The 27,906-nt window shown below is 49.5% G+C and overlaps 4 protein-coding genes across 10 annotated transcripts in view; 3 read left to right on the top strand and 1 right to left on the bottom strand.

Annotated features, from left to right (window-relative positions):
• The first annotated feature begins 385 nt into the window (after positions 1-385).
• On the top strand, positions 386-8,423 carry TPP1 (tripeptidyl peptidase 1). Its single transcript, XM_019755840.3, has 13 exons — positions 386-517; positions 630-701; positions 955-1,094; positions 2,721-2,871; positions 3,064-3,191; positions 3,327-3,505; positions 3,671-3,869; positions 4,016-4,204; positions 4,439-4,508; positions 5,661-5,781; positions 5,877-6,035; positions 6,201-6,326; positions 6,453-8,423. Exons 1-13 carry the CDS (start codon positions 501-503, stop codon positions 6,591-6,593), a joined length of 1,692 nt encoding a protein of 563 aa, XP_019611399.1. The 5' UTR covers positions 386-500; the 3' UTR covers positions 6,594-8,423.
• Positions 8,424-8,929: 506 nt separating this feature from the next.
• Positions 8,930-10,355, top strand: TAF10 (TATA-box binding protein associated factor 10). Its single transcript, XM_019755846.3, has 5 exons — positions 8,930-9,212; positions 9,353-9,507; positions 9,744-9,808; positions 9,896-10,010; positions 10,189-10,355. The coding sequence occupies exons 1-5, from the start codon at positions 8,981-8,983 to the stop codon at positions 10,276-10,278; spliced, it is 657 nt and encodes a 218-aa protein (XP_019611405.2). The 5' UTR covers positions 8,930-8,980; the 3' UTR covers positions 10,279-10,355.
• ILK (integrin linked kinase) lies at positions 10,327-16,951 on the bottom strand. Of its 3 annotated transcripts, none has more exons than XM_019755843.3 (13): positions 16,826-16,951; positions 16,259-16,393; positions 12,989-13,154; positions 12,705-12,800; positions 12,409-12,505; positions 12,230-12,313; positions 12,045-12,130; positions 11,796-11,905; positions 11,560-11,687; positions 11,354-11,475; positions 11,160-11,259; positions 10,919-11,049; positions 10,327-10,737 (listed from the first exon to the last, which is right to left on the bottom strand). In XM_019755843.3, the coding sequence occupies exons 2-13, from the start codon at positions 16,345-16,347 to the stop codon at positions 10,588-10,590; spliced, it is 1,359 nt and encodes a 452-aa protein (XP_019611402.1). In that variant the 5' UTR covers positions 16,348-16,393; positions 16,826-16,951; the 3' UTR covers positions 10,327-10,587. The 3 variants fall into 3 exon arrangements, with proteins under 3 accessions (XP_019611402.1, XP_019611401.1, XP_019611403.1); XM_019755842.3 differs by having other exon boundaries at positions 16,259-16,548; positions 16,826-16,919; XM_019755844.3 differs by having other exon boundaries at positions 16,259-16,456; positions 16,826-16,911.
• An 18-nt stretch (positions 16,952-16,969) lies between these two features.
• RRP8 (ribosomal RNA processing 8) overlaps positions 16,970-27,906 on the top strand; it is a 61,008-nt gene continuing 50,071 nt past the window's right edge. For 4 of the 5 annotated variants that reach the window (XR_012497497.2, XR_012497496.2, XR_012497495.2 and 1 more), the window contains exons 1-6: positions 17,014-17,227; positions 18,427-18,787; positions 18,986-19,439; positions 19,540-19,669; positions 19,843-19,949; positions 20,036-20,132. Coding sequence is in view for 2 of the 5 variants with exons in the window: in XM_074335896.2 (XP_074191997.1) it covers positions 17,129-17,227; positions 18,427-18,787; positions 18,986-19,439; positions 19,540-19,669; positions 19,843-19,949; positions 20,036-20,132 (1,248 nt within the window). In the remaining 3 variants the exon portion in view is untranslated. Of the gene's footprint in view, positions 17,228-18,426; positions 18,788-18,985; positions 19,440-19,539; positions 19,670-19,842; positions 19,950-20,035; positions 20,133-20,715; positions 25,972-27,906 lie in introns of those variants that run through there. The other variant, XM_019755847.3, reaches the window with a different exon arrangement.

The following is a 27,906-nucleotide window of genomic DNA, read 5'->3' as shown; positions in this document are numbered from 1 at the left end:
GGCACTATATATTCACATGTAATAGGAGCTCACATTTGTTGAACCTTTGCCATCATGCTCTCTGCTGAACGATTTGCTTGCTTTATCTGTAAATTTTCACTGCAATCCTATGAGACAGACCACTTTTAATATAACAGTCTGTATTCTAAAGGAAGAAACCTGGGCTCTGATAGGCTAGGCGACTTTCTTGGTATCATACAGCTAGGAAGAACCCGGGTCTGTGGGTCTGTGGGCCTCCAGGCCGCTTTCTTAAACCCCGCTACACCCTGGTGAGTCCTGGCTGGACCCTGGCAGCAGAGGGGAGCCCTGGGCTTAACCCAGTGTTTAACCAGTCGCAGAGGGAGATTCCGTGTGGCAGCTCCACCCATATCCCAGCATTCAGGACGGCCCACTTGAGGGAGGAGCCAGTACCGGCACTAGTTTCTAGGCGGAAGGGTAGTAGCGGTGGAAGATGAGGCTCATGTGATTGTCACGTGACAGCAGATCTCCGGCAAGGCGGTATGGGACTCCGAGCCAGGTGAGAAATTAGGGGTTCGGAGAAGGGAATCACGTTGGAGGGAGTACGTGTTGGAGGGTGGGGACACAATGACAGTCCAACTTCCGCTGAAACCCACCTGCCGCCCCTGCAGCTTCCTAGGGCTCCTAGCCCTTATCATTGCCGGCAAATGCAGTTATAGCCCAGAGCCAGACCAGCAGCTGACGTGAGTTGATTTAACACTGACCGCCCCCTTTCCCATGCCCTGTCCTGTACCCACTGTTCTGGTCCTAGCCTCCCTCACCCCCTTACCAGCTCCTAGTACCCACTCCATAGTCTCATCCCCAGGTTCCCAGGCTGTGAGCCGTATCTGCTTCTGGGATCCTACCCAAGGTCTCAGCCCCTAATCCTGAACCTTCCATGACTATTTCCCATCACAACCCTAACAGAGGCCATGTTCCTGACTTCTGACCCTGCAGGCTGCCCCCAGGCTGGGTGTCCCTGGGCCGTGCGGACCCTGAGGAAGAGCTGAGTCTCACCTTTGCCCTGCGACAGCAGAACCTGGAAAAACTGTCCGAGCTGGTGCAGGCTGTGTCGGATCCCAGCTCTCCTCACTATGGTGCCTGTCGGGCCTGGGGGTGGGATGTGGGATGCAGTGGTGAGACATAGGGCTGGGTTGAGCCTGGAACCACACAGGTCACGTCAGGGTCATGCTCTCGGTTCCTGTCAAGGGAGATGAATGGCACTGGCTCTCATTGAAGAGTTTCTGAATAAAAAAGTGAACTGGAGCAAAACTGTCCCAAACTAACTCCCATTTTCCCCAAAAAACTTTCCACCTGTGTTCATCAGGCTAGAAACCTAAAAAAGGGATAGGGTTAAGAGAGCACAGCACAGGCTTTGTGATCAGATCTGGATTCACATTAGGATTATACTGGTTACCAGCTACCAGACAAATGGGGAAGTAGCATCTAGTACAGATGCTCCTTGACTTGCAGTGGGGTTACATCCTGATAAACACATCATAAGTTGAAAATATTAAGACAAAAGTGCATTTAGTACACCTAACCTACTGAACATCATAACTTAGCCTAGCCTACCTTAAATGTGCTCAGAACACAGTAATATTCAAAAACACTGGCAACACAGTACACTTTAGAGTAGCAGTTGTTTATACCCTTGCGATCTTGTGCCTGACTGGGACCTACGGCTCACTGCCAATGCCCAGCGTCATAAGAGAGTATCGTACCACATATCGCTATCCTGGGAAAGGATAAAAATTCAGAATTTGTAGTATGATTTCTACAGAATGCGTATTGGTCTTGCACCATCATAAAATCGAAAAATCGTAAGTTGGGGACCATCTATACATCTAGGTGCTCATCAACTCAAATTCCTCCCCCACTAAGTCAACTCACATTTCCCTCACTATTCAGACACTGAGGCTGCCAGTTCTAACTCTGAAATAGCTGCTGGAGTAGTCCACTTTTGACCATCCCTTGTTGCCACTAACTCAGTTTATTCTCTCACCTGGCTGCTGCCCAGCCCTCTGACTATCTCTTCCCTTTATCCCACTCCCCCTCTGTCCCTCTCCCCCTCTATCCCACTCCCCCTCTACCCCACTCCCCACTCTTCTCCCCACTCTGCTCCAAAATAGTCAATGTTTTGCTCCTTGACACAATGGTCAAGGTGGATTGTGTCCTTCCCCTGCTTGAAGCCCACCATGGTGAGAGGAGGAGTGGTGTGTGCGCAGTGGGCAATCTCAGATGCACCCAGGAGGCAAGTACTAGTATGCGTGCCTCCATGCAGGAAAACAGTGACTCGCCATCAGGTTAAGCCTACAATTAACAGGAATGAAAATTTGAGCTAAATTAGATGTCATCTTATAATTGCCTCCAAAAGTTTTGAAAACTCTCATTGGAGATAAATTTAAAATGGACAGTTTTAATTTATGAACCTCATTTGTTTTTCCTGATTATGGCAGTTGGTGCCTGCTGTGGTGCAGCATTTGCAACCTAGTAGCTTTTTGGGTAAATCCATATTCCTGGCCCTGCATCCTTTTCTTCCCCTGACCCCCAAATATAAACTGCACCTGCACAGCCTGCCTTTTTTTGCTAGAAAGTTCCTACTCATCCCTTGTGACTGCTCCAGGCTCCCTGGGAAGTCCCAATGCCTCCTGATTGAGGCCCAAAAAGGACAATTTGGAAAAGCAATGAATGAAGACAAAAGCCTCTATGAATCCCTGCAGGAAAATACCTGACCCTGGAGGATGTGGCTGAACTGGTCCAGCCATCATCACTGACCCTCTACACGGTCCACAAATGGCTTTTGGCAGCTGGAGCCCGGAACTGCCACTCAGTTACCACACAGGACTTTCTGACCTGCTGGATGAGTGTCCGGTGAGAGGGAATGATTGCCAATCAGCCTATCAGGGAGACCAGTCACCCCAATGGGAGGGAGTTCAGAGCTTGCTAGGGGCTGTGGGTGAGTGCTGAAGCATGGGGAGATGACAGCTAACTGCCTGGTGATGCTCAGGCAGCCTCTGCTCTGTTCCACGCCTTCTGACCTCTGTTCTCTGATCTGACCTCCAGACAGGCAGAGCTGCTGCTCTCTGGGGCTGAGTTTCATCGCTATGTGGGGGGGCCTGCAGATACCCATGTTGTAAGATCCCCACGTCCCTACCAGCTTCCGAAGGCCTTGGCGCCCCATGTGGACTTTGGTAACACCCGGTGGGGTTCGTGGAGTTGGGGCAGGCAAAGCCAGGGGCTGGGAAAGTATAGATGCCATGGGGGAGGTTGGAGGGGGTCAGCATTAAAGTCTAAAAGATCTTCTCAAACCTTACTTTTCCCCACAGTGGGGGGGCTGCACCGCTTTCCCCCCACATCATCCTTGAGGCAACGCCCTGAGCCACAGGTGGCAGGGACTGTTGGCTTGCACCTGGGGGTGACCCCATCCGTGATCCGTGACCGATACAACTTGACAGCACAAGATGTGGGCTCTGGCACAACCAACAACAGCCAAGCCTGTGCCCAGGTGAGCCATGGAGGAGCCCCAGGGTCCTTGCAGCCTCCCCAGCGAGCCTGACCAGCCTGGGGTGTGCTTTTATCCCCTTTACTGTGATCTGGGACAGTATCTCCTCCCCTGACCCTTGGGACTATATCCTCTGACCCATGACATCTCCTCTGACTCCTGCTGCAGTTCCTGGAGCAGTATTTCCATGAGTCAGACCTGGCTGAATTCATGCGCCTGTTTGGTGGGAACTTTGCACACCAGGCCTCAGTAGCCCGTGTGGTTGGACAACAGGGCCGAGGCCGGGCCGGGATCGAGGCCAGTCTAGATGTACAATACTTGATGAGTGCTGGTGCCAACATCTCCACCTGGGTCTACAGTAGCCCAGGTACTGCCAAGTAGACTGGTTGGTGGGGAGAGTGGTAGGGCTGAGTGTTGATCTTTCCCCCTAAGGGAATCCCATGAGTTAGAGGGAGGTCCTGACAACCCCCCCAAATGACTGCCTTTATACCCCTCCCCCCACAAAAAATCCAGGCCGGCATGAGTCACAGGAGCCCTTCCTGCAGTGGCTTCTGCTGCTCAGTAATGAGTCAGCCCTGCCACCTGTGCACACCGTGAGCTACGGAGATGACGAGGATTCCCTCAGCAGCACCTACATTCAGCGGGTCAACACCGAGTTCATGAAGGCTGCTGCTCGGGGTCTTACCCTACTCTTTGCATCAGGTAACCTCCTACTATAAACTTAAACCCCACCACCACCCATCCACCCAACCAGGGAGCTTTGACCCCCCAGCGACCCCTGAACCTGATCTCTGACTCATAATCTGATTTTAATAGGGACCACTGATCTGATCTACCTCGATCAGTAATGCCTGACATTTGAATTCCCTGTCAGACGAATGTACATACAGAGCTCTGACAAATTAATCTGAGTGCTAACCTTGGTCTCTCTCCCAGGTGACAGTGGGGCTGGGTGTTGGTCTGTCTCTGGAAGACACCAGTTCCGTCCCAGCTTCCCTGCCTCCAGGTAAATACCCCAGCCCACCATGCATCTGTGACCACCAGCCTTTCATTTGTGACCTCGTGATCTAGAGCCTTTGCCTTAACCCTATCAGGTGTTCTTGTGGCTCAGCCTCAGCTTTACCACCCTGGTTGCTGTAGGTCCCAGGCCCCTGAGTAGGACACAGCTCCCTGAGTGGGACACAGCTCCCAGTGTTCCTCTTTCTTAGTCCCCAGGCATTCTGGCGGAAGAGTTGGTGGGTGTTGTGTAGGGAAAATGTGCAGTCACCTCAGGCCACCCTTTGAGGGCTCAAAACCTTTTGTTCTTCCCCATGTGCGTGCTTCCCCACAGATTCCAGACCCTCCCATAAGACCCAGGCCAGACTCACCCATCTCTACATGTCGCATCCAGCACAACAGGGGCAGTGAGAGTGCGAGAAGGGGTGGCTTTGGGTTAAGTTTTTAAGAAAGAAACAAACAGAGACTTAATACAGTTTAAATCTCAGAAGGCCAGGGGTCTTACAGTTCTGAAAGACTGGAGCCCAGATTTGAGCCGACTGGAGGTTTTTATTGATAAGTATACCAGGGAGTAGCAGTGTTTTTGGCACGTCTGTGAGATTCACGTATCACGTTATAGAAACAACCCAAACCAATCATGTTGATCTTCAAACAGCCGAAGCAGAAAGTCCTTGAGGTGAGGTATGCAACTCTTTTAAGGGACATATGTCACATGTTGAAATTGTTTCAGAGCTGAGCAGAGAGAGTTTAATCTTATCACTCTCAAGACTTTTCTCCCAATTAGGTGAGAGGGAAAAGTCAAAGCCAGCAGTGGCTTTTCCCAGGCAGGGGGAAGTGGGGGCAACGCCCCTTCCCAGATCTTTTTAAGGCAGCTCATCAGGGGTCTCCATGGGGTTCCTCCTGGCTTAAGTTGCCCCCCGGCCCCCATGGGGAATCTTACTCGTCATTGGCTGCAAAACCTCTTTTGGAGACTAGATGGAGAGACATGAGGTGTACAACATTGAGATTAATAACATCCCAAAAAGGCACAATCTCACAGACTTTTCTTTCCACAAGGAAAGACATGGGGGGACAGTCTGCTAGGCTGCTGTGTGACAACATCTACACATTTTGGAAGTCCCCTTGGGGCCCCTATAATCTGAGTGCTGTTTTCTGCCCTCAGCCCCTATGTCACCACGGTGGGAGGCACATCTTTCCAGAATCCTTTTCGAGTCACAAGTGAGGTTGTTGACTATATCAGTGGTGGTGGCTTCAGCAATGTGTTCCCACGCCCTTCATACCAGGTACGTGTAGTGTAGGTTTGTGTGGATAGATGGAGGTAAAGAAGGGTGGGAATCCTCAGTTCAGGAGACAATACTTACTCAACAATGCCTTTCAGGAGGAAGCTGTAACCCAGTTCCTGAGATCCAGCCCCCACTTGCCACCATCCAGTTACTTCAATGCCAGTGGCCGTGCCTACCCAGATGTAGCTGCGCTCTCTGATGGCTACTGGGTGGTCAGCAACCGCGTGCCCATTCCATGGGTGTCTGGCACCTCGGTGAGAATCAGCCTGGCTCCAAACCTTTAGGAACTACCTTCAGCCTCTACCCCTAAGACCTTGCACCCAGAAGCCCTGACTCCTCAGGGACCTCTGATCCTTTCAAATATCCTTCCCCAAAAGTGCAGTCATTCTGAACCCCTAACTTCTACTTGCACCTTGCAGGCCTCTACTCCAGTGTTTGGAGGGCTTGTGTCCCTGATAAATGAACACAGAATCCTCAGTGGCCGCCCCCCTCTTGGCTTTCTCAACCCAAGGCTCTACCAGCAGCATGGGGCAGGACTCTTTGATGTGAGTGTGGAAGGGATGGGTGTGGACATTTTCATAAGAGCATAGGATGTGAATACTGGGTAAGGGGGTGTAGTCTGTTAGTACTGGTACGAGCAGGCCCAGATCTGATGCTCACCCTCTCCCTAGGTCATCCGTGGCTGCCATGAGTCCTGTCTGAATGAAGAGGTGCAGGGTCAGGGTTTCTGTTCTGGCCCTGGCTGGGATCCTGTGACAGGCTGGGGAACACCCAACTTCCCAGCTCTGCTGAAGACATTAATCAACCCCTGACCCTTTCCTGTCGGGAGAGTGGGCCTGTCTCCTGCCCCACAGCTTGTGGCTTGTTTCCTTATTCTGCACTATTGGAAATCCTGCTGAACCCTCACCTGTTGACTGCTGAGAGCTTATCCCCCTAACCTTTAAGTGCTATGAGCATGACTTGACTCCCAACCCTAACCCTGTTCCATCATACTCAGGTCTCCCTACTCCTGCCTCAGGTTTCTCAATAGATGCTATAACCAGTGCTGTTTGAGTGCATCCCTCAACACCCACCCACCCCGCCATTTCTTCTTTCTCTACAACCAGGCTTTTCCAAAGTGTTGTCTGCACTGTCTGTGTACACATGAATTTTACTTCGTGTTCACTCCTCAATTCATTGCAATGAGACTTCTGCTCTCACTTTTGTACTTTACTCCCCTGATAGTGAAAAACAATGGCCTCCCTGCTGCTTCCTCCAGTGCACACTTCCCAATCTTTGCTTTATGGCCTTCTTTCATAGTTGCCCACTCCCTCTCCTTCCTTAACTTCCAGGGTTTAACTTCTTTTCTGACCATCCCCTTCCTCCTCTTTTTCTGCTTCCTCATTGAATGTTGGTGTACTTCATTTCTCCATCCTCAGTCTTTTGCTCTTCTCACTCTACCTATTGCCCCTGGAACAAATCAGTCATGATTGGCATCCACAGCCATCATCATCTCACTACATCAGACTTTCTATCCAACAGTGATTGATACTTCAAATGCAAGATATGTGATACTTGACACTTATCTCTCTCCCAATCTCAATCTGTTCTCTTCTTTTTGGTAAATGATACTATGCTTCTTCCAACCAAGCCATTGAACTGGGTGTCATTCTAGACTCCTATTTCCTTCATCGCCCACCACCACCACCTTCAATTAGCAAGTCCTACTGACTTACCTCTTAAATACATCTTTATGCACATTTCTGCCAGTTAATATTTCTTACGTACACCTAGAATTCATCTACTTATCTCCATCTCCACTGCTACATTAGCTTAGAGCCGTATTCTTTCTCCTCTGAATTTTAAGGCCCTTGCAAAAAAATTACCTTATTTCCTGTCCTTCCCTAAACCATCTTCTGGAATAAAATGAAAATCTCATCAGGTCATTTATTTAAGACCCTTCAAAGATTACTCGGTAAAATTCAGGCTTTTTATCATGACTCACAAACCTTATTCCTTCCTTGCTATTTGTTCCTAACAAATTGTTTATCCTCCCCTGCTTTCCTCCCATATACATTCTTTCACTTGTGCTCAAGATATTCTGTGCCCTTAACGCTACCCCTAACCTCTCTTTGCTTGGTTCATTTCCAGGATTCTTTCCAGACTCAGGTCAGAATCCATTAGATTCCCTTGTGAACCTTTTGGCTCCCTACTAGTTGATTTTGGTATAGCACAAAAATCCTAGATTTTTGAAACCAAACCTGTTTGATTCTTGTTTCTGAAATAGACTAGGGGAAAGCCTTAGGCCAGTAAGTTGATCTCCCTGAGCCGTTTCCTCACTTGTTAAGTGGGGATATCGATACCTGCCTCTCATAATTATCAGTGAATAATTAAATGGAATAATGGTGATAGAGTGCCTGACACACAGAAGTAGGCAGCAGGTGTTCGTTCCCTTAATCCCTTGCACTGCACACTTTGTCTACCTCTAGTATTGTAACTCCTACATAGTACTGAAATTGCCAGTTGACCTGTTTGCCTCCCTTTCCAAGACAGTTGGTGCCTAGAGGACTAGAGTCTTGTTTTACTTAACTTTGCATTCGCAGGCCCAAGCTCAGGATTGGCAAATAGGAATTAAATAAATGTTTGCTACATTGAAAACCTCACTCTTTCCCTCGCTGTGATTTTGTATATTTTTTTTACTCAGGCTGAAACACCTCTCTCCGCATCTACAGCAGCACTGGGCGCGCTCCTGCAGACTGCACTTCTCCGGGCAGCTGGCGGGGAGCGGGGCGCTTTCCACCTCCACTACGAACCTTTAAAAGGCTGAATAAGGGAACTAGAAAGCATGCAGGCTGGCAGATGGTCGAACCCTATTGGACCAATGAGCCAAAAAAAAGGTTTTTAGGTGGCAGGCTGAAAGAGGGTCCCAGATCCGCAAAAGAGTCCTCGACATTCCAGGGTTCCCAGCCCTGCAGAACCACCGACGAGTACGGAGCGGTGGGAGGTGGAACGTCCGCGGCCAGCGCGGTTCTCCAAGGTTTGGTCTCCGCCCCTCGCTCTGTGTCATCTAGCGGGCAAACAGGCAAACAGGAGAGAAGCCTAGGGGAGAGAGCGGTCATGGCGTGGGAGGGGCAAGCGGGAGGAGTGACGTCACTCGGGTGTGTGCGTAACGTGAGCGGAAGCGGAAGCGGTTCTGTTCGCCGCCTTTCCCACCGGCTAGATGAGCTGCAGCGGCTCCGGCGCGGACCCCGAGGCGGCGCCAGCCTCCGCCGCCTCGGCCCCGGGCCCTGCACCCGCGGTCTCGGCCCCCGCCGTGCTGCCCGCCGGCACCGCTGCGGAGAATAAGGCCAGCCCCGCGGGGACAGCAGGAGGGCCTGGGGCTGGAGCCGCGGCAGGGAGCACGGGACCCGTGGCAGCGCGGGCCGGGGAGCCGGCCGACCGGCGCGGGGCGGGTGAGGGCCGGGACGGGTGAGGGTGAGGGCAACGTGTTTCGCTGGGCTCATCGGCGGGGGAGGGCAGAGGATATACGGCAGACCTAGCTGAGGCCCTGCGCCTTCCACCTCCGTGTCTCAGTTTGCTGGTTCTCCTCCAGCTGCGGTATCGGCAGGCGGCGCGGCGCCCCCGGAGGGGGCCATGTCTAACGGGGTTTATGTGTTGCCGAGTGCGGCCAACGGAGACGTGAAGCCGGTGGTGTCCAGCACGCCTCTGGTGGACTTCCTGATGCAGCTGGAGGATTACACGCCTACGGTGGGCTTCCTGCCAGAACAAGGCTATTGGCCCGCTGTCATGCCAATTTTACTCCACACCACCTGGATTTCCAGTGTCGTCTTCTTGTATTTCCCTCCCATACTTGCTCTTGTGACTTATCCCCTCTGCCCACCCAAACTGTAAGCTTCCTGATAGTGTCAGGCCTGTCCTCCATTTCCCTCACCTTCTCACTCGCAGCCTGGCTGACACTAATAGCTGTCTAATTGATTTCTCAGATTCCAGATGCAGTGACTGGTTACTACCTGAACCGCGCTGGCTTTGAGGCCTCGGACCCTCGCATGTGAGTAAATTCTGGGCAGGCTAGAGAGTTGGGTGCTTGTGTGGATTTGTTGTCCATCTCCTTATGTTTGTTTTTTTTTCTCTCTAGAATTCGGCTCATCTCCTTAGCTGCCCAAAAATTCATCTCAGATATTGCCAATGATGCACTACAGCACTGCAAAATGAAGGGCACAGCCTCGGGCAGCTCCCGAAGCAAGAGCAAGGTGTGAGGGGAGGCTCATTGAATCAGTAATTACCTCCCAGCAGTGGAGGCTTAATTTATCCTGAAACTCCTTTGGGGAAACAACCCTAGGGGAGGTGAAAGACCTATTCAGGGTCACCCACCTGGGATTGAAATCTGGGACTCCTGTGTTTAGCTGGTGCTCTTCCCTCTTCCCTCAGGACCGCAAGTACACTCTAACCATGGAGGACTTGACCCCTGCCCTCAGCGAGTATGGCATCAATGTGAAGAAACCACACTACTTCACCTGAGCCATCCAATCTAAATGTACTTGTCTGTCCTCTTGTCCCCACACCAGCCTGTTTTCATAATAAACTTTATTGTGACAGGCAGGGCTGATCCCTCCCATGCTGGGAGACACCATGTGGCAAGTGACAAAGCTGAGCCCAGCCCCTTTTGGGGCCACAGCGGTAGGGATGGGCACAGGGGACGGGCCCCATGGCTGGGGTAGTACCATGACTGGAGGCAGGGGAGGCAACCAGAGGCCCACAGCTTTGGGGAAACATACTCCCCTAACAGTGTCCCCACACCTCTGGAGTTTAGGCAAGGACTTTCCAGTCCTACTTGTCCTGCATCTTCTCCAGGATAGGCACAATCATGTCAAACTTGGGCCGCTTAGCAGGGTCTTCATTCATGCAGATCTTCATGAGCTTACACACATGGGGTGAAATGCCTGGTGGGATGGTTGGCCGAAGGCCTTCCAGTGCCACCTGTAAATGCAGGGAAAAACAAGGTGGGTCTCAGCACTTGAATCTCATGTAGAGAGATCTCTAGCCTTCAGGACAGGATTACTATATATTTGAAGAAATGTGGGAATAGTCCAGCCCCACTACAATTATTGTCACTACCACCACCATCCCCTACCACAAATATATACAGTTGTGCTTTCACCTTCATTCCAATCTCCATGTTGGAGAGGTCAGCAAAGGGTACTTCCCGTGTCACCAGTTCCCATAGAAGCACTGCAAAACTCCACATGTCTGCTGAGCGTCTGTTTGTATCTTCAGGCTTCTTCTGCAAAGCTGGAGGGACAGGATTTATCTGTTCCAGCTGCTTGTTCTGTCCTATCTCTGTCCCCTTCATTATTACTGAGCTGGCCCTTCTCTACCTCCAACATGATGCCCTCACTCACCTTCAGGGGCTACCCAGGCAGGTGCATACATGCGCCCAGGGCATTGGAAAGAGAACTTGACATCAGCCATGCTGATTCGGGCAGTCATGTCCTCATCAATCTGAGAAGACAGATATGTGGAAGGAGGTAAGTCCTATTTTAGATAGGGAAAGGTCTTCTGGGGGCCTCGGCTAGGAGTGAAGTTGTGACCTCACCATTACACTACGGCTATTGAGTGCATGTCGTGGGATGAGGGGCTCTAGGGTGTGTAGGAAGGCCATGCCCCTTGCCATGTCCAATGCAAACTTCACAGCCTGGCTCTGGTCCACGACAAAATCTAGGAAAGGAGGCAAGAGTCAAATAGTTTGAAGAGGCCCACATACCCTTCCCCACTCAGTGCGCAACAGCATCCGCTACTCACTGGTGCCTTCATGTAGTACATTGTACAGGGATCCATATGGCATCCAGTGTGTGATGAGGGTGGGGTGAGGAGCAGGTGGAGCCTGACAGAAACCTAGCACGGGGAGCACGTTGGGATGCGAGAAAATCCTGGGAGAGAAAAACAGTGTCCCTGGCTGAGACCCAGTGTCAAACATCTCTTGGGTGCTAGTCAGGTTTCCTTGGAAGTGGTAGCTTCCAGTTTAGGCCTTGCCCCACCTGAGCCGGGGACACTCCTCGTTGAAGTCCCTGCTCTTCCTTGTACTCCAGTCTCGAACCTTCAGCACCTTCATGACGATGTCATTGCCCTGCCAGCGGCCCTTCCACAGCTAAGGGACAGGTAAGGGTTAGGAGGCTTTAACTAAGGTCACCACTTTCATGCCCACTAACTGGATAAGAAACTTAAAAAGGTACAGATAGGTAATTTGGGGGATTTGGGGAAGGAGGGGCACGAATGGCAGGGGTCACCTCTCCAGAGTGATTCTCGTTTAGCTTTGCCAGGAAGTTGAGCTGTTTGAAGTCAATGCCAGAGTGTTTGTTCAGAGTCCCATTTCCTGAAAGTGTGGGCAGGTCAGGTACCCAGCTTCTCCCAAACTCAGCCCCAGGAGCCCAGGATTATTCCATTACCACCCCTCCCCTCACAACTGACTCACTGGGCCGAGTGCGGGTGGTCCCCTTCCAGAACGTGTCCTTGTATGGTATACGGTTGAGATTCTGGCCCATCTTCTCTGCCCGCTCTGGGAAAGAAAGACAAATAGTCTTGGCCTCAGCTGTGATATGGAAGAGAGGTGGGGACAAGACAAGAAGACAAGCTGGGGGGTGGGGGACGGACCTCGGAGCAGTTCTCTCAGGGGTGCCTTCGCTTTGTCCACAGGCATCTCTCCATATTTGTTGCAGATGCTGACAAGGGCCCCGTTAGCCACCAAGTCCTGAAATAAAAAGGTGGTTGTGATGAGGGCCCCTGCTACCTCGCTGGCAGTCACAACCAACCATGAACGTAAATGCAGTACACACCCTGCGTCATACACGTGGCAGTGCTCACAGAATGAGCTGAGGATTCCAGAGTCTCCCACTGAGGTTCAGATTTTGCTTCCCACCCATCCCAGGGCTCAGGGCCTGAGTACTCACCTCTGCCACCTGATCTTGACCCCAGAAACAGGCATAGTGCAGGGGCACATTTCCATGCTCATTCACTGCATTGATGTCTGCTTTGTACTGCAGCAGCTGGTCCCCGGGGCCAGACAGACAAAAGAGGCAGAAGGCACAGTCAGTCCCAAATGAGATGGGTGCTGAGGCATGCGAGGAGGCAGAAGAAACCCATGTTTTCTACAGTATGTTAACAGTGCCTGTGACTGACTTCCAGGCAGGTATGTGATAGGATGTAGGGGACTGAGGGAGGGGATCATACATACCTTCTGTACAATATCACGGTGTCCATGACTGGCTGCCAGGTGCAGGGGGGTATCATCCCCTCGGTTCATCACATTGATTCGTGCCCCCCGCATGATCAGCATCTCAACCACTGCAGAGCGGCCTTCTCGGCAGGCCCAGTGCAAGGGAGAGAAGCCATGATCGTCCCTTTGAAGAAAGGGGCAATGATCATTGATCTGGAGGTGGGATGGGGGCAAAGACTTTGGTATGTGAAAAACTGAGTTCCTCTGCATACTCGCCCCGGGAAACCTTACCTCTCCAGGACTTTAATTCTCATTCATGCTAGCAACTCCCAAAGCTGACCAACTCAGACCTTCCCCTGAGCTTCAAACCCAACCGACTACCACCTGCAATCCCTGCAAGTCCATATGAGTCATTGTCTTGACCACCATCTCCCACCAGCCTTTCTTCCCTGGCACGCCCTATCTCATTAAATGGTAGCATTCTTTATCTGCTACCCCTCTCTACCCCTTTTGCAACATCTGTTGGTCCTTTGTTTTCCACTGCATCTTGTACATCCCCCTACTATATTACTTACTACACTGGATTGTACAACTCTGTTTTAATGGGTTATCTTGTCTATTAGATGCTAAGATTCAGAAAATGGATTGACAGCAGGTGTTCAGTGCAAGTTGTGTTTGTGGCAGGGTAGGGGGTAGTCTTGGAGAAGGAAGGCCACAACTCATGGGAGAGGTAGCAAGCTTACTGATTAGCTCTGGTACTGAAATTAAGATCTAAAAATGGAATGGAATTAAAATGATGTTTTGGGAGGGTTTATAATGAAAAGGAGACATGCTTTTGTTAAGTCATTACTGTTGAGGCAGTTATCAAACTACCACATAAAACAGGATTCCTCTACTCAAGCAATCTTGGACACAAAAAACAAGAAAGTAATGGGTTCTTTAGAAAGAAAACTACCTGACTTTTTTCTTTTTCCATGGACATGCATTTTGTAAAGTAAAAGAAGTGTACAAAAAACCCCAAAACAACTGGGTGGGAGCCGGGCCTGCCGGACAGCCTGGGGCCATAAAAGGAAATTCCCTCCAGTCCCTGGATGCAGATCCAAGAGGCGGAGCAAGGGGCGGTCCTCAGTCTGGGCAGGCTGCCTCCGGATGCCTTAGTGCTGTGGTCACTTCCCGTGTGGGGGCTCTAGACCAGGCCTGGAGCTGATCAGGGTTCTGGCCACCACAGGCCACCCAGATGCCCCCACAGTTGATGGGGGGTTGAGGGGGGGCGTGGCCTTTAACGTAATGATTTCCCTCCATAGCTGCTAGTCATCTGTTCACACAAAGATAGCCAAAAGCTTTCCTGGGAGGTGGGTATCCTCGCCCTCCCCAAAGCAATTACCACCCCCTGCTTATCTGTCAGTTTTGTCTACTAGCTCTTTAATGTGTGCCCTGGTTTATCAGCCTGTTGCAGTCTATGGCACCAGAGTAAGCCAGCGCCTGAGGGCAAAAGTATGGGCATAAGGATTCTGCCCGCTGTCAGGCTGCTTGTCATCTCAGGGCCTAGACTTTAATCTCAAAGAGACCTGCAGGGAATTCACCTGTACCTCATATCCAGCACAGAGCCTGTTTGGGCCCCTAAAGCCTATCCCCTCAAAACACCAAAGCCTTCCCCAGTTTCATTAATGCCACTCACTCCTTCACTTTTGGGCAACAAAGAGTCTTCCTAAACGCCAGGCCCAGTGGACAACTTAAGTCTTTATAACCCCACCAGCAAAAACTAGTAATAGTGCTCACTGTCATTATCAAAGCACTCTCTGAAGAATTATATGAATAATGGAACAAGTGACTGAATTATGGAGAAGTAATGTAGAGCGTAATGGGAACCAATGAAGCCTGGATAAAGGTTACAGGTGATCCTTACCTCTCAAACCCAAAAACTAAACTCTGCCAACCTTAAAAAATAAAATTTAAAGAAATTAAAATCCACCAGCCTGAGTCAACATCACTTTATTTCCTCATCTCCCACTCAATCTGTCACAAGGCTATATACCACCTTGAGGGCAGGCATTAAGTCTGATTTCCAGCTTCTAGCACCTAGCACAGATGTTTAGTATAGTTCCTTAAATGAAGGAACCCAGTGTAATCTGGATTCTTCACCTATTTTCCTGTGAAACAACCCTCACAGAGATCATCAAGTATATCATTAATTGTAAATTAAATAGTTACTTTAAAGTGCTTAAGTTCTTTGACCTTGCAGCAGCCTAAACTACGGTTGACCACACCCGTTCATTGAAACATTCACTTCTCTAAGCTTTACTAAAATATTTTCCTATTTCTTCTTCAACTTCCAGTTGCTCCTTTTAGGTCTGGCAGGCTTCTCATCCCCTCTCCTCCCACCCATGTCTTCAGGTATCATCTGTATGCTAATATCTCCCAATCTGTGTCTCCAAGTCAGATCTCTCTCCTGAAATCCAAATCTGCATAACCAACAACCTACTCAATTCCATTTCATTGTATTGTCACTTTAACATGTCTAGAGTGGAACTCATCATCCTTCGGTCTTGTCCATCTTAGTAAAAGGAACCACCATCTACCCAAGTGCCCACCCAAGCCATAACCCTGGTCATCATCTTTGACGTTCTGCAGTTCCCACACCAAGTCTCACCAATGCTTTATCCTAAAGATTTTCAGGAATCTGATCTTTCTTTTTCACCTGCCCACATTCTAGTCCAAGCCATCACCACTTCTGGGATGGACTAGGCAATTGCCTCTCTTCACATTGCCACCTACTCTTCACAAAGCATCCAACATGACACTTAACAAATGGACAATCTCATCATGACATGGCTTTAAACATCTGTTCTTAGAAAAAAGATATTATAGACTAAATATCCTTGCATGATCTGGCTGACCGTTACAGACTTTTCCTGTCTCCTGTCATTCTCCACTTGTATCCAATGCTTCAGCCCACGAAAGTGCACAGAGCTCTTCTATCCTCCAGCCATATGGAACTCTGGACAATGTCTGGGCACTCTCCAGTCTATGTTTTGTCTCCTAACCCATACAGTTCACTGAGGGTGGAAAGCTCTCTGCAGCCTCTGCCTATAAAACTCTTATTTAGCAGTCAAGATACAGGTCCAACACAGCTTCCTCTGGAGATTCTCTGCCCGCTCCACAGGCTGTGCTTGGCACTCATTACACTGGCTAAGAAAGTCATCAGCCCCTACCAGACATGAACACCCCACATCACGCAGAGGAGCATGTCTTTGCCCTTCCTCTCACCCACCAGCCACCTCAGCTCACCCCTGGTTGAGGTCGTTCTCCGTGTTGTCCAGCCACAGGCGAACCGCAACCGCGTTGCCCTCCCGGCACTGAGTGAAAATGTCGTCCATAGCAGCGTCCCGGCGCTGAGTCCCCAAGATTAGGGAAGCCTGGGGACTGTGAAGGGATCCAGGGTACGGGGGTGAGCCCCAAGCTTTGTTCACCGCAGCAGAGAAGAGTCTGTTGGGGATGGATGTCTGGGTGCTGCGTCCCCAACTAGTGGAAGTCTGGGAAGGAGTTCGGGACAGCAGGATGATCCCCAACTGTGTACCCTGTGCGCGAGGGAAAGGCAGGTCGGGGCGAAGTAGGGGGCGATTAATAGGTAGCAGTATTCCCTGAAGGGATGTATGAGAGCAAGTACAGGGACCCAACCCGCTAACGGAGCTGGGGGAGGGGGAAAGCTCAGGCGCCCCATACCCTGGGCGAGGAAATTAGGGGTCCTTCCCTGAAGTGGCCCTCGTTCCTGACTCGGAACTTAGGCGGAGTGAGGGGTGACGGGCTAGCAGGACTCGCGCGTTGGGGAGGGGGCACGGGTCTTCCCGCACTCACCGGGACTCGAGCTAGAGGAGCCTTCTCCGGGGAACTCCGGTCTGGCCGCGCCCGCCGCCCGACCCCGCCCCTGGCCGTCTCCGGCCAACGCGGGCCTCCCTCCCTCCCTCCTCCTTGCCCTTCTAGCCCACCAGCGTGTAAACTCAATGGTTTTCTGCGCCGCGCCTGCCGCTCTAGCCACTCTGGCTGTCACTCTTGTTTCCGGCTGTGTTCCGGCGGCTCTGCGTGCTGTGATTCCTGGAGACGCGCTTTGCACGTGGAGAGGCGCGGGGACCTCGCCACCTCGCTCGGCTCTCCACGCTCATGTTCGAAGAGCCGGAGTGGGCCGAGGAGGCCCCATTAGCTGCGGGCCTCGGGCCTGTAGCCTCACGGCCTCGGCCCGCGGCAGCCTCGCAAACCAAGGTAAGTGGCCACTGGGAGATGTTTCAGGCCGTGAATCGGTTCCTAGTGGATCCTAGCGCAGGGCACGCCGCGCGCACATGTGGGTGTGGGTGTTTTGAGGGAGGGGTACTTGCGGCCGACTGATGATTCCAGAACTTCCAAAACAAAAGGACGTTGGAACTGGGAGTTGGTGAGTAGAAGTTAATGAGGCGAAGTGGGTTTCTTGGACAATAAAAGCACGTACAGAGGTCCTGGATCAAGAGAGCAGGTCCTGTTAGGGTCACACACACAAAAATAATCCGTGTGGTTGGAGCACAGAGAATGAGAAAGGATGTCATTGAAGTTGGAGAGGTAAATTAGTGGGTTTGCATATTTTAAGGATAGACAGAAGCCGATGAAGTGGTTTTAGCCGATGAAGGGGTGGGATTCCTTCAGAATTGCATTTTGAAAGGATCGTTGATTGCAGTGTGGAGATTGAGTTTGAGAGAGCAAGAGCAAATGACAATGACGGGTTGTCAGTACTACCATTCAAAAGGTGGTTGGAGAGGGTACTAAGAACCAGCCAGGTCTGGGACCACCCAAGAGGACTTCAACCCAGTAGACCTTCTCTTCAAGCCTTTGCTGATGTGAGGGTTGCTGTACTTCCTCAGACTCTTATCTTTCAGTCAGCCTCTAACCTGGAATCTGTATGCTTCATGCTTCCTCTTCATCCCTTCAACTCATTGCTGTAGTCCAGGCTGCTGGCTTCTCTGTCCTCAGCTTGTCCCCTTCAGTTTGTTCTCCACAATGCAGCTAGAGTCACCTTAAATACATGCGTGTGATCCTGTCACTCTTGTTTCCAGAAAGCTTCCTGTCTTTTATCAGCTGGAGGCAAAAGCCTGAGATGGAGGTTTGGAACTTGGAGGTTGGGATGGAAGTTGTTGACGTTGGTCCTGTTCCTTGTGGCCTTACCACATTCCTCTGGGAAGCCCCATTCCCTCCTCTGCACATTAAAGAGAGTGGGATGGGTGGTTTTTCTGCTCTCCAGCCTCCCAAAGGCTGGGAGGGTGACTTGAAACTTCTTCAGGGTCCGGCAGGCTTCATGACAAGCTAATTAAGTTAACTGGGAACAATCCAGATACTTCTTCCAGTGTCTGTATCATGTCCACATCTCTCCCTTCTTATTCTTCAGGCTCCATCCATTCTCCTCACCCCTGCTCTCATCCCTTATTTTCTCCCAGGGCTCCAAGCGCTGCCAGCTCTTGGCCACATTACGGGCCCTGGAAGCAGCATCTCTTCCTCAGCCACCCCCCAGCCTGCCTGGCAGTGACTCTGAGGAGGAGGTGGTGGGAAAGAAGAAGAAACGCCCCAAAAAGGCCTCATTTGCCAGTGCTTCTACTGAAGTAGAAGAGAAAAGGAAGAAGCGTCAAAAACAGGGCCCGCCTGGCGGTAACTCTGAAGAAAAGGAAGTAGAAAAGACGAAGTGCCGCAGAGGGGCTTTTCTTGTCAGTGACTCTGCTGCAGAAGTGAAAAGAAAGAGGAAATGCCAGAACCAGGCCCCTTTGAACCCTGCCCAGCACCTGGACAGTGTTGACCAAAAAGGTACTAGTGGATGTGTGGATGTGTGTGGGACAGGGAGGGGGATCAGCTGATCCTACGTACGACAGAGGTTACCTGCCACCATTAGGTTTGGGGTTCGGCAATAAGAAGTACTTTCATCTAGGCCACAGTCTCTGTCTTGCCAAGCCTCTGAATTCAATAGATCTTGCCCCAAATATGCCTTCCCATCTCTCTCTGCAGATCCCCAAACTTGGAAGATTCGTGGTACAGATGACCCACTCAAGCCAAGCCCTGGGGCCACTTCCTCCCAACCCCCCCATACCTTGAGTCGCAAGCAGTGGAGGAATAGGCAGAAGAACAAACGTAGACACAAGAACAAGTTTCGGCCACCTCAGCAGCCAGACCAGGCTCCAGCCACAACCCCCACAGAGGAGACAGAGTTGCCTCCTGCCCCCAGTCCAGACAGCCATGAGGCTCGGGCAGGGGCTCTGAGAGCCCGCATGGCACAGCGGCTGGATGGTGCTCGATTTCGCTACCTCAATGAACAACTGTATTCAGGGACTAGCAGTGCTGCACAGCGCCTCTTCCAGGAAGACCCTGAAGCCTTTCTCCTTTACCACCGAGGCTTCCAGAGCCAAGTCAAGAAGTGGCCACTGCAGCCTGTGGACCGCATCGCCAGGGATCTTCGCCAGCGGTGAATGGGAGTTGGGTACTGAAAAGTGATGTTGGTCAGTCATCAGCTCAGACTAGACCAGTGAGTGATTTCCCCCCCCCCCCCCCCCCCCCACTCCCAGGCCTGCATCTCTGGTGGTAGCTGACTTTGGCTGTGGAGACTGCCGCCTGGCTTCAAGTATCCGGAACCCTGTGCACTGCTTTGACTTGGCCTCTCTGGACCCCAGGGTCACTGTGTGTGACATGGCTCAGGTAAACCCCTTTATCTTTCTGTGTATCTGGCCTGTGCTCTGGGCCCAACCTCCATGTGCTAATCTCTAACACCCCACCCCCCCAGCCCCTGTCCTGGTGTCCAGCCCTAGCTCTCAGTGCTGGCTTTCTCCTCCCCATATTGTGTGCCTCATACAACACTCCCACTCCCACAGGTGCCCCTGGAGGACGAGTCTGTGGATGTGGCTGTGTTCTGCCTTTCACTAATGGGAACCAACATCAGGGACTTCCTGGAGGAGGCAAATCGAGTGCTGAAGCCAGAGTAAGAGCCCCTAAGACATAGGTGCATGTATATATATACACGTGCATGTGTCTGTGTGCTTACACAGAACTTTCCATCCTTCTCAGGGGTCTCCTGAAAGTGGCCGAGGTCAGCAGCCGCTTTGAAGATGTTCGGACCTTTCTGGGAGCTGTGACCAAACTGGGCTTCAAAGTCGTCTTCAAGGTGAGGGCCCCAAGAAATCTGTCCCTATTTTTGTCTCATGTGTGGCCCTTTTCAGGACAATGGTGTTTAGGAGGGAGGCCGTAGGCTCAAAGACATTTGCTTCTTTATTTTTTATTTTTAACTGGGGAAGGGAAATAGGACTTTATTGGAGAACAGTGTGTACTTCTGGGACTTTTCCAAGTCAAGTTGTTGTCCTTTCAATCTTAGTTGTGGAGGGTGCAGCTCAGCTCCAGCTCCAGTTGCCATTGTTAGTTGCAGGGGGCGCAGCCCACCTGCCCTTGCAGGAGTTGAACCGGCAACCTTGTGGTTGAGAGGACTGAGCCATCTGGCCACCCGGGAGCTGAGCGGCAGCTCATTGACTTCATTCTAGTTACAGAGGGCACAGCTCACTGGCCCATGTGGGAATTGAACCGGCAGCCCCATTGCCCAGAGCTCGCTCTCTAACCAACTAAACCACCCGTCCGCCCCAAAGACATTTGCTTCTTGAAGACACAGCTTATGAGAGAGCCCTGGGAAGCTTTCTGAGCAGGGGCAGGACATGGATGTAGGTATTTGGAGCTCACTGGGTCTTTTCTGCCCTTAGGACCTGACCAACAGCCACTTCTTCTTGTTTGATTTTGAAAAGACTGGGCCACCTCGGGTAGGGCCCAAGGCTCAACTCTCAGGCCTGAAGCTTCAGCCATGTCTCTATAAGCGCAGGTGACCTCTGGACCACCCCCCTTGAAAGGGGAGGCAAGTCTCGAACTCCAGGCTCAGAACTCTGAAGACTGTATCCAGCCAGGCTGAGACCCAGGACCTAATACCACTCTTCCTTCATCCAGGAACAAAGTGTGATGAAACCGCTGGCTCAGCCCTGCTCTAATGAAGGCTTCTTGGTTGCAAGAAGCATAAAATCACTCAGGCTAGCCAAAGAATAAGGAGTGTATTAGAACACAGAGATATTTGGGAATTATGGATCTCCTAGGAGTCATGGAAACTAGATGGTTGAGAATTCAAGGCATCTCTGGATTTGACTCCCCTTTCCATCTCTCAGGAGCCACATGAGCTTTTTGTTCTGGCATCTCCATACTTCTTTCTTCTGATCTCTGTCTGCAGACCAGCTCCCTCTGCTCACCCATAGATAATGTTCCTTCAGCTTTGGTCTTTTCAGGCTTTCAAGGCCTGACAGGCAGGTATTGCTTCTTGGCTCTGGGGCAACTGGTAGCCCACAAACATCCTGCCTCAATACATCAGTCTGGGCTTCTGGGAAGACTGTTTGATTGTTCCTGTACTTCTTTCCCCCCTAGCCTTATCTCCATCTTTGGAGCCACATGGTACAAACAACTCCCAGCATCTATTGTCTTCTCGGGCCCTGGTGTGTGTGTCTGGCTGAGAGCACAGATTTTGGAATCAGATAGACAAACCTAGGTTCAAATCCTGGCCTGCCACTTATTGTTGAGAGTCATTTAATCTCTGAATGTCACATTCCTCATTTGAAAAGTGGTAGAATTCCTTTCTCATGGGATTGTTGTGTGGGCCAACTGAGGAAATCTGCAGCCAGGGCAGGGTATTGAGGGGGTGCTCAATAAAGTGTAGTGTGGCTATTACGTGTTGTAAGCCTCGTTGTTCTCTAAAGACTTTCCATAGGCTGAGTTGGAGGTTGAGGGGTACAAAAATGGATTTGTTGTCTGAGGAAGACTCTGGAAGAGCTCAGTATAGGCCTTTCAATGGGCCTGTTTAACAGGATATTTAGAGATTCTTCACAGATTCTGAGCTGTCCTTGGAGGGGGGTAGTGAAGGAATTGGGTCTCTTCATACATAACAATCATTTAATGCCACATTGGGTGGGGGATTGAGCTGTTCATTGGTAGAAGGGTCTGTTGTTTCTGCCTGGCAGTGGGCCCAGATCAGCGTGTCATAGGAAAGCTGTAGGCAAAGAAGGCTAGTGTTGGGAGAAGAGGAACTGGATTGACAGATCTTTGGCCTCTGCTAAAATGAATCTGCCATGGGCTCAGGTATAAAGATACAAGCTCTACCTATTTCCAAGAATAAGAACTGAGCGTGGCCACTGGGACACAGGTTCCAGGACTCTGAGGGAGTTGAATGCCTCCAGAAGGGTATGGAGGTTTTGAGACAGGCTGTCGGCCAAAGGGCATGTGTGGAAGCTGTGAACCATTCAGCAGACACTGGACAGGGTCTTGGCATATGCTCTTCTCTCTGCTGAACACTCATCTGACTGGCAGAGTCTTCCTCATGCTTCTAAACAACCTAGTTGTTTCTTACTCCGTTACTCCCAAAGCAGAATGAATGTCTTCAGCTGTGCTGTCAGAGCATTACCTAAAGAGTGCAGCTTTGTGTAATTTGTGTGTTTAAATGCTGTGTTGTGGTTGCTTTGTGCATTAGACTGCAGTCCTCTCAAGTCACATTATCACATTGATCTTTGTATTCCCAGACTTTGTCACTCGAGTTCACATATGCAAGAGATAAGGAACAACAGGGTCCAGTTGAGTGGGATTGATGGGAGCAGGGATGTTGCAGGAATCCAGCTTTGGGGCACAAGAGGAGGGCACTGTGGACCAGTGACCTTGGAAGAAATAGGCAGATGGGAGAACTTCAGCAGGTAGACTGGTAGATGTTGAAGGCTGGTGACAGAAACAAATCTGAGGTAAGTCTCTGCTTTCTGGCTTGAGCAATTGGTGGGCAGGTGGTGCCATTCAAAATGTTGGGTTTTAAGTACCTTTAGATGGTCATTTGGAAGTGGGACACAGAAGTCTCAGGAGAGGTCTGTGCTAGGGATTTGGGAATCAGCAGCGTAGAGGTGGTAATGAAAGTTATGGGAATAGATAAGATATCCAGAGCAAGATAATGAGAGGGGAAAATGACTCCAAATAGAACTTTGAGGAGCATTTAGTGGATGGGGAAAGGAAAAGGAACCAGCAAAGGTGACAAGATGAGAAGGTTGGGCAAGAGATGGAGGAGTTAAACCAGAAGAGTGGATTTTTTAATATGGAAGGAATGGGGAGGTTGTCAGCTATCAAATGCTGTTGAGAGGTCTGTTAAGATGAGAGAGAAGTCAGATTGTGGTGGGATGAGGATTGCTGAGTAACGTTGAGGGCCTGTTTGAACTTATAGTGGTATGACTTTATAGTTACACCAATCAGCGCAGTGGTGTGGTTATCTCTGCCTACCCAGGAATCTAGGTGTGGCTGTGGGAAATGTGAGCACTGAGGGATCATCAAGAGTTGGAACCTTTCCATGTAATTGAAATGAAGGGAAAGCAAGCAAAGGAGTTTCAGACCATTCGCAACTGATAGCTATGCTGGACCATGGAATTTTGTAGAACAGGCGGGATAGTGAAGACAGGAGTAGGTTGTTACACTGGGACTAATTGAACAAGTGACTTGGGAGGCTGGGAGGCTGTGGTCACAAGTTGGAATGCTTGAATTACAAACATTGGAAGCAGAACAGTTCCAGGTGATGGCAAAGTCTAGTGTGTAGCTACAGGAGTGCGTGCCAGAGAGGCATGTAAGGGAGGTTGCCTGGAGATTGGTTAATGGACTGAGGGCTGGGGTGTGTGTGTGTGTGTGTGTGTGTGTGTGTGTGTGTACACACGCACATGCGCATGCTGGGGGGCTATTGTCTGCATTGGTTTTGAAGTTCTCCAGGATGATGGCAGAAGTTGATGTGGAGCAGGTGCCAACCTCTTGAGGGAGGGAGTGGATCCAGGAAATCTGCAGACGAAGGGAAGGAAAGGCTGATGGCATGAATTTCCAAAGTGCAGAGGGTTCACACAGCCTACCAGAGAGACTCCCATTTGGAGGGTGATGTGAGGCTGGTGAGTGGTGCTGGCTGACAGGCAGCCAAGATAAAATATCCTGACAGTCCTCTCCAGCTTGTCAGGATTCACCGAGGATTACTGGGGAGAGGACTATTGTGGCAGCTCCATGGGGCAGGAGCCTCCCGGAACAATGGGGAGGTAAGCCACAAAATTCCAGAATGTGTTGGAGTAGCAGGGCATCTCACTTTAGGACACATATCACCTTTTTAAGTTCCATGTCCATGTTCTTTCCCAAATGTTATTTATATTCATAAATCTTGACTAATTTTCCCTGTTTTCTTAGCATGCTCAGCAGGACATCTGGGGTCTGTCCTCCCTCTTGCTTTCCTCCGCTCCTTATAATTTGGATTCTCCCTTGGCCTATTCTGGTTCCAGCCACCTGAGCAGATACCTCTCTGGGTCGGACTCAGGCCCCAGGCTCCCTATAACTCAGTCCAGCCCCCACTAGTGGCTCCGTGCATCACTCTGGTTCTAAAGCAGCACTTTCCTGAGCCTGATCCGGCTCCTCCCTGCTCCACCATCAGCTTCAGGACAAGTTCTTGTTCAAGTCCATGCCTGGGCTTCAGTGTCTAATGTTGAGAGCCTAGACTGAAAAGAGAACAATATATATTTCCTGAAAGAGTACTAGCATGCCAGCTGTTTCAAGAACAATGAGACCAGTTTAAGGAACAATTTGAGAACAGATTGAAGGAGTGGCAAGAATAGTAAGAGGCAAATGCAAGTGAAAGGGAGCTGCCGGATTGTGAAAAGAAGTGGTTCTCAAACTTTAGAGTGCTGTAAAATTACCTGGAAGGTTTGTTGTAATGCAGATTGCTAAGCCCTCCCCCAGTTTCTGATTCAAAAGATCAGGATAGAGTTTGAGAAGCTCTTTTTGGTTGTTTTGATTTTTCTCAGTGAATCAGCCAGTAGACTTTGGGTTGAGAGTGAAAAATGGGAGAAAGGGGGTAGGAGAACAGGAATATTGTTGCTAAGAGAGGAAATGAATGAATTAAGGAAATATAGTATGATTGCTGGTAGTATTAATAGCACACTTAAGGTTCAAGGTCAGAGGATAGGATGGGAGGAGACCAGTGCAAGATTGCTTTGTAAAGAGCTTCTTACTGTGAGACAGAGTACTGTCAACCCACTCACTCCTTTGTGGGGGCTGGTTTCTGCCCTCTTACCTCAAGTCTAATTCAGGACTCCACTGGGACCATTCAGGAAGCTTGAGATATTTATTCCTACAGCCAAGGAATAATGAGCCTGGAGTCTAACTCCTGCCCTGGAAATGTAGAAGGCAAACAGAGGCTCACTGATTGTTTCTATGGTGGAGCCAGGTGAGTGCTGCTGCTTTTGCATTGGCCTGCATTCCCAGAATTTGCCATCGCAATAATGCATGAGTGTATCCTATGCGCCTTGTAGGAGAGAGGGAAGCATGGGGTGGTCCTGGATCCTGTCCAGTAGGATCATTTGAAGAATCAAGGAGACCTCAGCACAAAGAAGCTACAAGTGTGCCATGTGGGCTGAGGAGGAAGTTGCAGGAGACCCAGAATAAAGCTGCATGCACTAAGGTCAAGAGGACAGCAGGGATGCCCCCTTTAAATATCTGCCCGGCCCATAGGGCACAGAACCACCCAGTTAGGCAAGAACTGTTCCATCGCCTTACTTCTCTGCACTTGGGCCCAGAGCGATCAGCAGCTATTAGGGCTATTAGGTGGAGAGACACTGAGAAGGGAAGAGAGTATATAGATCATTCCTCCCCCAGTGCAGGCTCCTTGGCTTAAGTAGAGCAGAGCTCTGCGGAGGGGAAAATAGTTAAAGCTACAACAGGTAGAGGCTATTTATTGTTACATAGGATTGGACATTTGAATTACTTGAGATTGTTTTTGTATCTTAAACTGATTGTAAAACTGTTACTAAGAATGAGCTGGAAAATCACAGGCTTGCTGCAGCTTTTCTCCACAGCAGGGGAAGAGTACCCCCAAATGAAAAAAGTTTGGAGGAGTGGTGAGAGACAAGAATAAAGTTGAATTTGGATAGCAATCTGTGCTTCATGCTTCTTAGCATCCCCTTTAGAGGTTTATTGCTTTTGCAGTTATTGGTGAGCTTCAGTTTTTGTTCCTGTAACGGTCCTGAGGGAACACAGTTCCAAAAGAAACAACATGATCTTGGCAGAAACACAGCTCAGCTCCAAACACTCAACCATTTCCGTAATTGCACAGAGCCCTTTACAGCCTTTCACAGAGACCCATAATTACGTAGAGCTTTTATCCCCAGGTCATCCTCCTTCCCAGGTGACTTCTCAGACTGGCCACCTGGTTCTAGGATATTTGACTGCTGCAGTAACTGCCTTACTCGTCTAATTGCTTCCACTCCTGCCTCCAAAGCAGTTCATTTCGCACATCATTTTGCACACAGCCAAGTGATCTTTTTAAAATGTAAATCAGATTTGTCACGTCTCTGCTTAAAATCCATTGTTAGTGAGTTTGGGGAATTAGAGCAGTTAGCATTGTATATCCTGGCTAGTATATCTTCTCTGGGCATCCTATCCACATTACTCTTGATCACAAAACCCTTTTTGTTTACTTCCGGGTGTTTCAAACATTTCATTATTGTACAAGATGTTAGTCACCACTTCCCACCTGTCCCATGAATTTTAATATTAATTGGGAAAGAAAATGTTCACATCGGGAAGATGAGATGCTCACTTTACCAGTTACATTTTGACTGTGATAAGAAAAAAAATCCCACTAAAGAATGTCTTAAATGAGATATTTTTTCTTCTCATAGTAGAAACCTGAAGGTAGGTGGCTGTTAGCATTGGTTTGGGAACTCAAGGTGTTAGTGATTAGGTCTCTGATCCTCTTGGTCGCTTGATTCTCGTGGTTTTAAGATGATGTGTTCCTGATTAAGCAGGGCTACCCTACTTACTACTTACTAATACACTTATTGGGAGTCTCACTGATTGTCACAACTTTCTGGCCCTACTTCATGGGTCCTTCTACACTGTTAATACTCTGGTGTAAATATGTTCCACTATTTTCTATAACATGGCTGAGACCAATCTAAAATACTAACATTTTAAATGTATTTGTTTCTTCCACCCGTTCCCACATCTCAGTGGCCTGTCAGCAACTCATCCAATTCAATGTATATTTTATTTATGTAGAACTCCAAAAATCAACCAAAAAAAGATAAGCCAATAGAAAAAATTGGGCAAGAGATTTGAACAGGGACCTTATAGAACAGGATTTTCAATAATGAGTAGACTCATGAAAAGGTCAATCTCATTAGTAATCAGGGAAATGCAAAGCAACACCAAATGACAACATTACACATATACTGGAATTGGGGGAAAATGCCACAAGATAAAGATAAGGAGTAAAGTGAATTACGTGGACTAAGTGAACTCTCATATCCCTGATGAAGGGAGTATAAATTGAAATTTTTGGGAACAGTCTGGCATTATCTACTGAAGTTGAGAATAGACATATTTTATGACCAAGCGATTCTACTCATAGTTATATTTCCAATGGATATGTGTGCACATGCACAGGAGGCATTTGCAGATTGTTCATAGCAGCATTATTTGTAGGAACCACAAAATGGTCATTAGTCACGTCACAAACACTTAAACCCACCTCCTCCCCAAAATGCCCACTATAATAACACAACAAATCTTCACAACAAAATGAAAACTGAAAACATTGTCAACGGTATTCAGTTTTCAACCGAAATTACCAGGCATGTAAACAAACAGGAAATAGCCCTGTAAGTATTATAAAAATATGAAATTATAAATGTTAATTTATACTCAGGATAAAAGACAATAGTAACTGACTCCATTGGGCTTAGATATTGGATTTAGCTGTCAAATATTTTAAAGTACCTGTCAATGTGTTCAAATAATGAAAGGAAAATAAAAGAAAGGAAAATATGGTCTCAGAGATACACAGATAGGGAAACTTGCCAGAGACA

Source organism: Rhinolophus sinicus, chromosome 14 (assembly GCF_057876585.1).
Source record: "Rhinolophus sinicus isolate RSI-liver-muscle chromosome 14, RSI-T2T, whole genome shotgun sequence".
Lineage (NCBI taxonomy): Eukaryota > Metazoa > Chordata > Mammalia > Chiroptera > Rhinolophidae > Rhinolophus > Rhinolophus sinicus.
Note: the sequence above shows the minus strand (reverse complement) of the source record. Positions and strands in the feature narration are given on the sequence as shown.